This window comes from Scyliorhinus torazame, chromosome 2, assembly GCF_047496885.1.
Source record: "Scyliorhinus torazame isolate Kashiwa2021f chromosome 2, sScyTor2.1, whole genome shotgun sequence".
Lineage (NCBI taxonomy): Eukaryota > Metazoa > Chordata > Chondrichthyes > Carcharhiniformes > Scyliorhinidae > Scyliorhinus > Scyliorhinus torazame.
Genome location: NC_092708.1, coordinates 302333292 through 302347315, shown reverse-complemented (window position 1 = coordinate 302347315; position 14024 = coordinate 302333292). Strand labels below are relative to the sequence as shown.

At 43.2% G+C, this 14024-nt stretch overlaps 1 protein-coding gene across 1 annotated transcript in view; it reads right to left on the bottom strand.

Annotated features, from left to right (window-relative positions):
* The window catches only part of ralgapa1 (Ral GTPase activating protein catalytic subunit alpha 1), a 361211-nt gene that overhangs the window by 212769 nt on the left and 134418 nt on the right, over positions 1 to 14024 (bottom strand). The window contains exon 24 of the mRNA XM_072494899.1: positions 7315 to 7413. Coding sequence (XP_072351000.1) covers positions 7315 to 7413 — 99 coding nt within the window. The remainder of the gene's footprint in view (positions 1 to 7314; positions 7414 to 14024) is intronic.

Here is a 14024-nt window from a genome sequence, read left to right as displayed (position 1 = left end):
GAGACGCGTCGCAAGTGAGCATCAATTCTTTCCTGGGGTCGCAGTGTGCCAAGATGTTTTCTGAGGAGAGCTGTTGTTTGATCTTCTTGAAAGCCCTATCTTGGCGGGCAGACCACTCCCAGGCTTGTCCCTTTTCTTAGTAATTGGTGTAGGGGGTCCAGGATGGAAGCCCTGTTCTGTATGAACTTTCCATAGTACGTCACCACCTAAAAAAGATCTTAACTCCTGGATTGTGGTGGGGGCCAGGGCATCTTTAATCGCCCTCATCCAATCCTACAAAGGATGTAGCCCTGACTTGTCAACATTGTACCCCAGATAAGTTACTGGAGGTGCTAGAAAAACACATTTCTTCCTCTTTAGGCGCATGCCTGCTGCTCAAAACCTCCCAAGGGCTTCCTCCAGGTTTTGCAAGTGTTCTGCCTTTGTTTTTCCCATAATGAGGACATCGTCCAGGTAAATGGCGACTTGTGGTAGCCCTTGTAATATATTCTCCATTGTTCTCTGGAATATCGCACAGGCTGACGATACCCCGAAGGGTAATCTTGTGTACTGAAAAAGGCTCTTCAGCATGTTGATCATTGAGAATTTGTGCGATTCTTCGTCCAGCTTCAGCTGTAGATATGCATGGCTCATATCCAGCTTTGAGAATAAGAGTCCGCCAGCCAGCTTTGTATACAAATCCTCAATCCGGGAATTGGGTATTTGTCCAGTTGTGAGTAGCGATTAATCGTTTGTTTGAAATCTCCACAAAGGCAGACCGAGCCGTCTGGCTTAAGGATAGGAACCACGGTGCCGCCAATTCTGCAAACTGGACCAGTTTTATTATTTCTTCACGCTCCAATCTTGATTTCCGTATCAACTTTCTACCTTAACGCGAAAGGTACCGGTCGGGCCTTGTAGAATTTTGGGATTGCCTCTGGATCTAAGTGTAATGTCGCCTTTTCTCCCTTTATTGTTCCGAGACCTTCTCGGAAAACCTCTGGGTATCTGCACAGGAGTTCGCTCAGGCGACCATTTTCCTGCTGGAAAACGTTTACCCAATCCAGCTGGATCTCTTTTAGCCAGTTTCGTCCCAATAAGCTTGGTCCCGCACCTTTCACTACCATTAAAGGCAGCCTAACCAGTTGCTCTCCATAAGCCACAGGTACATGTGTTGTGCCCAACACTCTCAGTGGTTCCCCTGTGTAAGTCCTCAGTTTTGCCAAGGTCCTGGTTAGGAATAAGGGTTGGAGTCCAGTGCAAGTTTTATTAAATACGGTTTTCCCTATTACTGATACAGCTGCTCCTGTGTCGGCTTCTATTAATGTGGGATGTCCATTCAACCTTATGGTTAATTAATGGATTTTGATTTAACCATCGTTACACAATTTAGTTGTTCCTCGTCGGAGGTAGGTGGGGCTTCTAGGGTGTGCATTCTCCTGTGCCCCTGCATACGTGTCCTTTCCAAGATGTTGGTTTTGGGCTTCTATTTCTCCTCTCTGGCTCAGATCTCTGGCAACAACTACAATATCTTGCCGGGCGAAAGGCTGCAGGGGCTGCCATCTGTCTGGTCCTAATTTTCCCTTGCTTGGGAGCGGTTCTGCGAGTGGGCCTGGGTCATTCCCGAGGGTGGCTATGCAGTAGCCTATCCCCCAGCGGTAGTCCCTTAACTCAAGTTTCACTGGTGTGGGTGTCTACCTCCATCGGAGCACCCTGTAACTCATGTGCTCCGCTTGCCGCTTTTTCTAAGGACAAAGCCAGCTGCAATGCTGGTTTGCAATCCAGCTCGGCCTCTGCTAGCAGACGTTTTTGTATTGTTAAATTATTTATTCCGCACACCAACCAGTCTCAGAGCATCTCGTTTAGCGTCAGGCCAAATTCGTAAACCTCTGCTCATCGCCTTAATCTTGTTAAAAAGTTACTGACTGACTCCCCAGTGTCTTGGAATGCAGATTAAAACCGGTGATCAGAGGTGGCTTAGGGTCATAGTACTCTTTCACTATGTCCACCAATTCCTGGAAAGATTTCGTGTCCGGTGCCTCTGGAAAAGCGAGACAGCGCATAATGGCAAAAGCTACCGGCCCACACGCGGTCAGCAGAATGACCTGTTGTTTCTCATCCAGAATTATATTGTTTGCTCTAACAAAGTACTTCATCCGCTCTACATATTGGGCCCAGTCTTCCACTGCAGGGTCAAGAGTCCAACTTCCTAAATAAAGGCATTTTGCCCGTCAGTGGCTTACCCTCAATATGTGGCGGCTGCTAATGAGCAGGTTCCTTCGGGTTGTTCGGTTTTCCTCGTCGCCACTGTAATAAGTCCACGGAGGCAGAAGTCCCATCACCAGAATTCCTTTTATTTACAAAACCAAGAGCTAAACAACCAGATGAATTCAGCTTGCTGTCTACACTGGGAGTGCAGAGGATCTGACACTCCCTGTTTTCTCCAGAGAAAAGGGTTCCTGATTGGGCCACTAATCAGGGAACTCGTATTCTAATTGGCCAATCTCAAAGGCCTGGCCTAAGTCATTACACCCAGTATCCAGGATTCTCAACTCCCTATTTAGGATTTCTTCATCTGAACAGTTTGTGCAGTTCATAATTGCTTCAACTCTCCATTCCGGGACTCGATTAAAATGGCATCAAAATTTTGATTTACCTTTGAAGACTGTTTATCCATTTAAATTCTGGTTACTACAGCTGTCTCTTCTACAAACAACACTTTGTCTGCTTCTCCCTTTGAATTCTCATCGGAACAATACCTTGGTCTCTATTCTCATAACTTCAGTCTTCTCAAGACATTCTTTCTGACTATATTCTCCAGTTATCTGGACTGTATCTGATTCTTTGGGATGCCTCCCTCTTTGCAGCTCCCTTGCCCTATCCAGCTTCTCCTGTCAAAGCTGAGAGATGTTCACTCCTTGGTGTACTAACTTCCAACTGAAAAAAAATTCAGCTAAAAACAGGCCCCCATTTGCAAAGCAACCTACTTCCATTTACTCTTCACACTGTAACACTTTCGAAGCACAGTTGGAATTGAAACCAGCCCCACACATACTCCATTGTCCAACATGAATCCAACTATAGGTTTTACCCTTCCAGGCACAGAAACATTTAATTTAACCCACTTAAAAATATACTTTATTTCTAAATAAAAATCCCTTAAAACTATCTTTGTTTTCCGAACAAAAGGCACTATAGTTTGTAACTAAAGACAGAAATCAGGTTTTAATAACATTGTTGAATGTAACACTTGATTTTAGCCAGGATTTCTGAATTTTGAATGTAACAATTGTATTTATGCCATTTGTCTCTGTATTGGCTTGTAACTTTGCGTGACCTCGTACAGATGGGAAACCTGCAGAGAAGTGGTTCAGGGCCAGATTTTTAATGAGCTCTAGTCCTAGTTTGGGGTGTGACAACTCTGATCAGACTGGAAATAGAATTCATGCTTCGTCTTGCTCAGAACCAGGTTGGGGAAGCATCACCACAGAGTTCGAAATAAAGCCCAGGGAAGATATGGTAGCTAAATTTGCAGATGACACAAAGATAGATAGGAAAGCATGCTGTGAAGAGGACATATGGACAGATGGAAATAGACAGGTTGTGGGCAAAAATCTGGCAGATGGAAGAATGTGAGAAAATGTGAAGTTGTTCACTTCGTCTGGAAGAATAAAAAAGTAGAGTATTACTTAAACAGAGAAGGCAGCAGAATTCGGAGGTGCAGTGGGATCTAGGTATCCTCATGCACGTGTCACAGAAGGTTAGTGTGCAGGTACAGTAAGTAATTCCTTTATTACAAGAATTTAAATAAAAGACGGATGTTATGCTTCAGGTATACAGGGCATTGGTGAGACCACGAGCTGGATTCTCTGTTTTTGGGACTATGTCCCCACACCATCGTACAAACTGTGGACTTTCACGCCAGAAAAACTGGTGTGGAAGGGCCACATATTCCTAGCCCTGCAGGGGGCTAGCAGTAAACCAGAGTGAAACTAGCAGCTTTTGCTGCAGATACGGGCCCCCGCAGGACCGGGTCAGAGGCCGCGTATGCGCACGGAGGCGGCCTCCAGCGGTCGCGCCATTCTCCTTGGTGGACTCAGACCGTGGAGCTGGACCTTAAACAAAGTGTCCCCGATCGGCCGCATGCCCGACCCAGACTGCCCGTTCAAAATTGCCCAGTCCGTATAAGGCCTCCCCCTGCCCTCTGATCAGCCCACTCCTGACCAGGGCGGCCGCGGACTGAGTCCGCCACTGCCACGCTAGTATCCCGATCGGCAGGACCATGTTAGATCCACGCCATCGGGTCTTCGGCCGGTCGGGGGCGGAGAATGGCGGGGCGGGCCTCCAGCAATGGCTGCAGGTAGGGGCCCGGTGAATCGGGGTACCTGTGCCAATCCCGATTCCATGCGGGGAAATGGACTCTCCGCCCCGGCGCTGGCTCCACATCTCGGATACGGTGTTCAGTTTTGGTTTCCTTATTTAAGGAAGGATGTAAATATGTTGGAGGGCTGGTTCACAGGAGGTTTACCAGATTGATACCTGGAATGAGTGGGATGTCTTACGATGAAAGGTCAAATAGATTGAGCTTCTTTCCACTGGAGTTCAGAAGAGTGAGGAGTGACTTGATTGAAGTATATAAAATCCTAAATGGTCAAGACAAGGCGGACATGGATAGGATGTTTTCCTCTTGTGGAGGATTTCGAAACTAGAGGGCTCTGTTTTAAAATTAAGGGTTACCATTTTAGGTCAGAGATGAGGAGAAATCTTTTCTCTCAGATGGTTGTGTGACTTTGGAACTCTGCCTCAGAAGACGATGGAGGCAGGATTATTTAATATTTTTAAGGCAGAGTAGATAGATTTTTGTTAGGCAAGGGAATCATGGGTTATTTGGGGTCGGTGGAATGTGGAATTCAAAACAGAAAGTTCAGCTGTGATGTTATTGAATGGCAAAGCAGGCTCGAGGGGCTGAATGGCCTATTTCTGTTCCGATGTTCGTTTAAGTGGCAAAACCACGACTTCCAGCTTGTGTTCATATAGTGCTTTTAAAAAAGTAAAACCGTCAGAGATGTAACACGGAAACATTATGAAACAAAATTGGACACCAAACCACATAGGTGATCTCTGAGTAGATGATCAGTAAGCACGGTCATGTGAGAGTACCTTTAAGAAATGTGTTTATCAGTGATGTCAGAGTGTGGGTGGAGCTGGGCTGTCTGTCTGCTTTTACTTTCGCTTTGGACTTGCAGCTACAGGGTGTGTTTAGTTTTGTTTTAGATTTGGAGAAGCTGCAGTCACAGCAAGATGTGTATCTCTGCAAGCTTATGAATGTTCATTTGGTGATTTCAACATGGTAACTGTTTTCAATAGTGAAGTTAAACCTGATGTCTTTCAAACGGTTCTTTTTGTCTTATGGATGTTGCAAGGAAAGATTAAGAGTTACTTAGTGAGTACTGTATTCTTTGGGGGATTTATCGGTGTTAATAGTTGTTAAGATGTTTACTAGGGGTTTATGAAGTGTTAACTGGTTTCATAAATAAATTGTTTTAATTTAAAAGTACTGTAGATTTCTGTTGCATCACACCTATAAAGTAGGCCCGTGTGTTCCCCATAACCACAATCTATTAAAAGTCGTGGATCAGGTGAACTCCATGATACACTTTGGGGTTCTCCAAACCCTGGCCCATAACAGCACCAGGGTGATGGGTGAAATGCATTTTTGGAGATCTCCGAAGAGATGAGGAATATTCATTCCTTGAAGTTGCAAGAAGACTGTTGCGTAACTAATTACTAAACCAGAGTGTTTTAAGAAATCAATTACAATTTGAAAGAGAGAAAAACTTGGGCGTGGATGGATATCAAACCTGCTAGTTTTTGCCTTTAAAATCACTTTGAAATGGACATCTGGCGGCGGCACATACAATTAAACGAGGATATCCAGAAGTTGCTCCAGACTTCCTGCTCCTCCAGAGGGCACGCTGTTAAAGTTTCTGCAGACAGCACTCTTCAGAAATCACGGAGCTAACAGCAACTTCCCCTTTTACACTAGTATTGCTGTTTAAAAAGCCTCTGAAAAAATTACACCCTGCTAATGAGAGATAATTGGGTGTTTAAACCACTGTATTAAGTCAAAATCACTGCTGAAGAATCTCAGGCCCTGGAAAATTAATTTTATATATATGTAATGTGAAATCTTTCCATTATGATAACCCCTTAAAAAAAAGATATTTTAGCTTCTGATGTTTATGTCTGAACTTTTACTTTACTCACTAGGTTATGAAAAGTGAAGGATAATCAGTACATTTTACTTCCTAGTTAGCTGTGTAAGAATGGCTCAATGTTGTCTATCCTGTTATGGTTGAACTCTTGAGATCACCTTGATTTTCTGCCAAATTCAAATTAACTTTGGGGAAAGGTGAAATCCAAGCCACAGGGATCCCGAGATATTTATGGACAGGTCTCTTTCTTAAAAGGTGAGTGTGAGAGCCGCCTTGCCACTGATCGGAATATCTGGGCCCTGATGAATGCAACTTAAAGAATCAATGTGACTTTGTACAGCACCGTTGAAGTCTTCAGAACTTCCCAAAATGAGCTGTACGTTGTGGCATACCTAGTGGCTCATTTTCACTGAGCAGGGTCTGACTAAAGGCAAATGTGACCGACTGTTTGTTTTTGGCAGTCGGTCAATAGAGAGATAAATGATAAAAAGATTTGTACCTTTTACTTTAGAACATTTTGCAGTCAAGTAAGCACTATAAGTGAAGCCACTGTTGTAATGTAGGAAGTGCAGGAGCCAATCAAACAGCAATATGATCATGGACAGATATGTTTCAGTGAGATTGATGGAGGGCTAAATATTGACCAGGAAATAGAGAAAAGCTTCCCTGTTCTTTAAAAAAAATGCTAAGGGATTTTATGTCAATCTCAGAGAGAAAATGGGATCTCTCACCCAAAAAACAGCACCTCTCACAGTATAACACTCCCCAGTGTTGCACTGAAGTGCCAGTCTAGATTTTGTGCTCAAGTCTCTGAAATTAAACTTTGCACTCACAACCTTCTAATTCAAGAGCAGGGAAGTTCTTTACAATCAGTGCCATCACTTCACCTGAGGAGGCAGATATCTCAGCTGGAAGATAATACAAACAGTGTTGTGCTTTGGAAGTAATGCGATTAGCATTTACCTTCTGACTTAGAGGTGAGAGTGCTTTCACTAAGTCAAGGCCAACAGTCACTGAAAGCGCAAGCTAAATTTCTGAATGCATTCATACGTATTCACTGATGGAAATAATGAGGCGAAAAATAGATCATTCATCTTTTACAAACTACATCTTAACTTACCTTAAAAAGCCAAGGAGTTAGAATTCTGAGAGGTGGTATCAAAACTGGAGGTGGTGGGGAGGTGTGATTGTCTATTGTAATTCCAAGATTATCTCTCACCTTTAATAAAATATATAAATCAACACTATGTAAATGAGAACATTTCACAAAACAATGAATTCTTGATTAATACTTTAGTTAAAAATTATATTTATTAATTTCATGCATTAAAAACTATGGCTAAATTCTAAATGTTTACAAACAAAATGAATTCAATTTTTTAAGATTAACACTTTGGATTTATGCAGTACTGGCACAACTTAAAACATAAAATTACTATCTCCAAATGCTGTACGTAGCCACTTAGCACACAGGAACTTGTAGATGAGGAAAGACCACCATCCACCGAGCTAGCCATTTACCATCCTGTCAGTCATTTGATGCACTAATAGTGTTGCTGATCAATCAAGGCAATCAATCTCTATCAATTTGCCTAAAACAGACCCAGACACAAGGTGATGAAACTCCCACCAGTACAAAGTTTTGGAAACTATAGGTCCATGTCACCCATTCCTCTCAAGCATACTACATTCCATATGTCATGTCATAAATTACTCTCACACTGTATCCTAAAACATTATTTTCTCATGATTTCCAAGTTAGCTTTGAATTAAATCAATACCGTCTCCTTTCAACGTCTTTCCAGGAAGCATATAGTGTAGAATTATCACTCTCAAACGGAGATAATATTAATGCAGATTAGTTGTGAATTTACCCTCCAACAAGCACAGGTTATGCTCTCTGGTTCTACTATTCTGGAGGAGTTATCAATATCTCGTCTTCTCTCTCTTCCCTTTCCAACAAAACAAAAAAAGGGGCGGCATGATAGCATAGTGGGTACAATTCCCAGCTTGGGTTACTGTCTGTGCACAGTCTGCATGTTCTCGGTGTCTGCGTGGGTTTCCTCCTTGTGCTCCCGTTTCCTCTCACAGTCAAAGACGTGCAGGATGTTTAGCTGGACTGGTCACGCTAAATTGCCCCATAGTTTTCAAAAAAAGCTAGCTGGGGTTGCTGGGTTACCTGTTAAGAGTGGAGGTGTGGCTTATGTAGGGTGATCTTTCAGGGGCCGGCGTAGACCCGATGGGCCAAATGGCCTTCTGCACTGTAAATTCAATGGGTCTATGATCCACATTACCTACTCAACAATAACCTAATCACTGATGCTCAATTCAGGTTGTGTGAGAACAACTCAGCTCCAGACCTCATTGGTCCGTAGCTTCCTCAGAATCCCCGGCAGGTTGTCACTCTCGACGGACTTACCCAAACTGGGATTTTGAAGTTCCTGCCTTTCCTAACCTTCTTCTCAGGCTGGCTGAGACAAGAGCAGCGAAGCACGTTTCTGGCTGTATCAGTGTGCTGTAGCTGGGGCACAGAGGTGTAAGAAACGCCCCAATTTAGTGGCATTAGTTGCCGTAAGTGAAGAGGACATTTAAAAAAGTGTTTCAAACAGGGGGGGTCTGTCCAGGAGAGAGATGGGGAACCGGAGATCAGATCATGGTGGCGCTGGGTCAGTCCCCACTGGTGGGGGAAAGAGGAGGGTCACCTGGACAGATAACATGTGCGGGAGGTGTCTCATGCTGGTCTGGGTCTTTTAAATAGCTATTCTGGAGTTAGAAGTAATTTTTTCCCTCTCTTTCAGAGTAACCATCAGGGTAAAATTGGCCCAACCATCTGAAGTTAGCGATTTAAATTGCTTCTGTCGAATGGTTCCCAGCCCAACACAATTGTCCAGAAGTTAGCACTTCTGGGCAATTGCCAGCTAAACCCTGACATGGGAACCTCCTAGAGGGATTCCCCAGCACATCATTGGGGCACACCCTAAATGCGATGCTGGGGAACCAGGAAGTTATGGGACAAGGTCATCTTAAGCAAAGCATGGATTACAAAAATTAAAAGTGAGAGGAGAAGTGAGGGCAACAGCTTTAACAGCAAGGTGACATTATAGCCTATTCTGACATTAAGGAACGAGATAAAGCTGGGATTAATGGGAATAACAGACAAAACCCTCTGTTTAGATTTATACTAGAGGGAAATTACTGTAAACTCAACTTCTAAAGTTCTTTAGAGCAACACCCTCAACCCGACCACCTTCAGCACTTTACATAGAAACATACATACATAGGAAATAGAAGCAGGTGGCGGCCATTTAAGCCTGCTCTGCCATTCATTATGATCATGGGTTGATCATCAAGTTAAAAACCCTGATCCTGCCTTCTCCCATATCCCTTGATTCCTTTAGCCCCAAGAGCTATATCTAATTCCTTCTTGAAATTACAATGTTTTTGCCGTAACTATTTTTTGTGGCAGTGATTTCCACATATTCACCACTCTCTGGGCGAAGAAATTTCTCATCACCTTAGTCCTAAAAGGTTTACCCCCTTATCCTCAAACTAAGACAGTTCTGGACTCCCCCCTCCATCAGGAACATTCTTTCTGAATCTACCCTATCAAATCCTGTTTGAATTTCATACGTATCTATGATATTCCCCCCTCACTCGTCTAAACTCCAATGAATCCATTAAATAACTCACCTCCTACGGCAGTCTCACCATCCCAGGAATCAGCCCGGTAAACCTTCGCTGCACTGCCTCCATAGCAAGAACATCCTTTCTCTGTTAAGGACATCAAAACTGCACACAATACTCCAGATGTGGACTCACCAATGCCCTATACAATTGTGGTGAAACATCCTTATTCATATACTCAAATCCTCTCGCTACAAAGGCCAACATACCATTTGCCATCTTTACTGCCTGCTGTACCTGCGTGCTTACTTTCAGCAACTGATGCACAAGGATACCAAGGTCTCGCTGTGCATCCACCTCTCTCAATTTACACCCATTCAACTGAAAAACACATTCCTTTGTCAATTTCACCTTCTGGTTGCTAAAAGCACCCAGGCCCTGCAACCCTACAAAACAGAATTATTTTTCAATAAAATGACCATGGCAGCCAAACACACTCTAACCCAGGATTTTAACCCTAAAATTGCTCAATATTAGAATCCAATATTGCTAAAGTTTTCCAGTCATCAACAATATTTCAAGCTTAGCTTAAACTAGTTCGGGCTCTGAGGCAGTTTCTCCTTTTTTCTATTCTATTCAGAGCTAATTACCGATAATCTACATAATCAGGCAGACAATCATTTTAACTAGCTTTTGATTCTAATAAATTCTCAACAATCTGGTAGCATAGTGGCAATGTTACTAGATGAGCAACACTGATTCCTGAACTATGTGAGCAGGAGACAATAGTTCAAATCCCACCATGGAAGCTGGAGACACTAAATTCAATTAATTGAATAAATCTGGAATTAAAAATCTGGTCTCATGGACTGGTGACCATGTAACTACTTATTGTTAAAACCTATCTGGTTCACTATTATCCTTCAAGTGAGAAAACTCCCCTTCTTATCCGTCTGATCTGTGCATATCCAGACTCTAAAGTGGTCAGAGCACTCAACAAAGCTGTATCAAACCACAAGAAAAGCTGTAAAGCGCAACAGACCAACTACCATTCATCTCTGCACCACATGTAATAAAAATATTCCTAGCCTAGTCAGCCCTGCAAAATCCTCTTTCATGATCACCTGGGGAACTTCAGCCAAACTTGGGAGACCTCGTCATGTAACAGCCTGACATATCATACTTTTGGGCAAGGAAACCTCCTGCTGATTTCCACCTACTGCAACATCCGATAAACAGAGCTATGTGATATCCCAACTAACGGATCAGAACTAAGCTCTTCAGTTCCTGCAACATCCAGTCGTGAATGGTGACAAGACAATTAAACAACAGGAGGTGGCAGCCCCACAAATATCCCCGTCCTCATTGAGGATAACCCAGCCAAAGCACATCACTGCAAAAAAACAAGGCTGAAGCATTTGTAACCATTTTCAGCCAGAAGTGCCCGGTGGATGAACCATCTTTGCCTCTTCCTGAAGACCCCCAACATCACAGATGCCAGTCATCAGCCAATTTAATTCAGCCACTTCTTGACAGCACGTGAAGTGAAGGCATTGGAAACCGCAAAGTTCTTGCTCTGCTAACATTCTGGTAATAGTAATGAAGATTGTGCTCCGGAACCATTGTGCCTTTGGCAAGCTGTTGCAGTTCACCTACAACACTGGCATCTGCTCAGGTATATCCCATCCACAAAAAGCAGGGCGGATTCAAACCTGCCTGTTACCACATCAGTCTACTTTCGATCGTCAAAGTGATGGAAGAATGGAAAGTGTCATTGACAGCACTATCAAGTGATACTTACTTGCTCATTGATGCTGAGTTTAGGTTCTGCCAGGGTCACTCAGCTCTGGACTTCATTGCAGCCTTGGTCCAAAATGGACAAAAGACGCAAACTCAAGAAATGAGCTGAGAGCAGCAGCCCATTTCATGAAGGCAGCATTTGACTGTGTGTAGCATCAAGGAGCCCCAGCAAAATTGAATTCAATGGGATCGGGGGAAAACTTTCCACTGATCTTCATCAGAACCGAACACAAAGGAAAATGGTTGTGGTTGTTGGAAATTTATGATCTCAGTCCTGGCTTAACACTGCAGGGGTTCCTCGCAGTTGTGTCCAAGGCCCAACCACGTTCAGCAGTTCCATGGATGCCCTTTCCTCCATAAGATCAGAAGTGGAAATGTTTGCTGATGATTACACAATATATATGAGACCATTTATTACTCCTTAAGTAATGAAACAGTCCGTGTCAATGCGCAGCAAGATCTGGACAACATCAGACTTGGGCTAATAGGTGGCAAGTAATATTCAACCACACGAGTGCCAGGCAATGAACATCTTCACCAAAGGAGAATGTAACCATCTCATCTTGACATTCAATAGCATTACCATCGTTGAATCTCCCACTGCTGCGGGTTGCCATTGACCAGAAACTGAACTGAACCAGTCATATAAATACTGTGGCTACAAGAGGAAGTCAGAGGCTGGGAACTCTGCAGAGAGTAACCCATCTCCTGACTCTCCAAAGCCTGTTCATCATCTACAATGCACAAGTCAGGAGTGTAATGAAACACTCTCTACTTGCCTGGATGAGTCCAGCTTCAACAATGCCCTAGAAGCTCAACATTATCCAGGACAAAGTAGGCCAATTGAATCGCATGTTATGATACCTGGCCAGACCCAATATTTGTCATGATACCAGACGAAAAATCGCAAACAATTGTAAAACTTGAGGAAAGGATATTTCACCCTGACCTATAGGTATCGTTCATGTCAAAACACTTAAATTTAAACACAGAATTAATTACATCAAAGCAGCAGCTTTACAATTGACAGTTAAACAGTTTTAAAATAAAACGGAACAAAAACTTCACCACACTATCTATACCTGGCACTATATATTTTCCAACTTAAGCAACCCAATAACAATCACATATCTACGATTAGGATCCGCTAAGATTTTAGAGGCCAAAAAATTAACCCTTTTTATTAATCAGAATTGTTGCACCCCCGGCCCTATCATCGAAACCCGAATGAAATATTTCACCCACCCCTTCTACAACCTCATCTGATTCCTTACCTGCAAATGATTCAACTGCAGAAACACTACATCAGCACTCAAAATATTTCAGGTGAGCAAATACCCTCAAACGTTTCATTGGCTTTTCAACTCCCATACATTTCAGGTGACCAGCCGAATTAGGGGCCTCCCACCCCACCTCCTCGATCCAGAGTCAGCCATTTCCACCAAAAGGTGTCATCCAGCAACTGCTTAGAGTGTATAGGCACTAGGCCCTCCCAAGAGGGCCATCACACCCACCAGGAAGACAAAACAAATGAAAATCTGTCGTCACTGTCAGCAAACTATCCCTACCCCTCGTCCCCAAACAATACCACACCCAAATAAATATGTACATAAATCCAATTAACTTACCCTAAACAGAACAAAAACACAAAGTCTAAACTAAGATAATCACCCGCAGCTGCTCCCACCGCTCCACTCCAGTTAGCTAACTACCAGTTTGGCTAGCAGGGCAGCCCATCCAGAGTGAAGAAAAATGCTGACAACAAAAAAAAACCCACAAAAAGTTGAACAAAACCCCTTACAACAATGTACTCCAACAGGAGCCACATATTTCCCACACCTATAACACAAAGAACAAACCCCCCAAAGCACTGAGCCTCCCACCAAGATAGAATTTTAAAGATAGAAATCCAAAACCAAATCCAACCTTCGAAATCATCTACCCAAGAAAAAAGAAATGTGAACATATACAAGAAACGCCAAACAACTCCCCACAACCACATACCCACCCCAACATCCAAATACCTCCCATGAACCTCAATCAACTCGCACCCAGCCCATGTTTTTAAACAAAAGCCTCTGTATCCTCCGACATGTTGAAAAAGCAGACTTTTGACTCAAACGTCACGGAGACTCGCCGGGTATACCACCCCAAATCAAATTCCATCTGCGCCAATGTCTTGATGTCCAGAGAGGCACTCTGGCCACTATGCCTAGAGAGCGAGAGCCGCCTCCATTCCCTTTATCGCAGTGCCATGCACTTTCTTTTTTGGAAAACATTGAGTTTTTGGTATACAAAACAAATATAAATATGAACAAACAGTGGGAGTTAAACAAGAGAATATAAATATATAACTAAAACTATTTACACATAGATCGGCTTTGACTATTTACATAGATACATCAC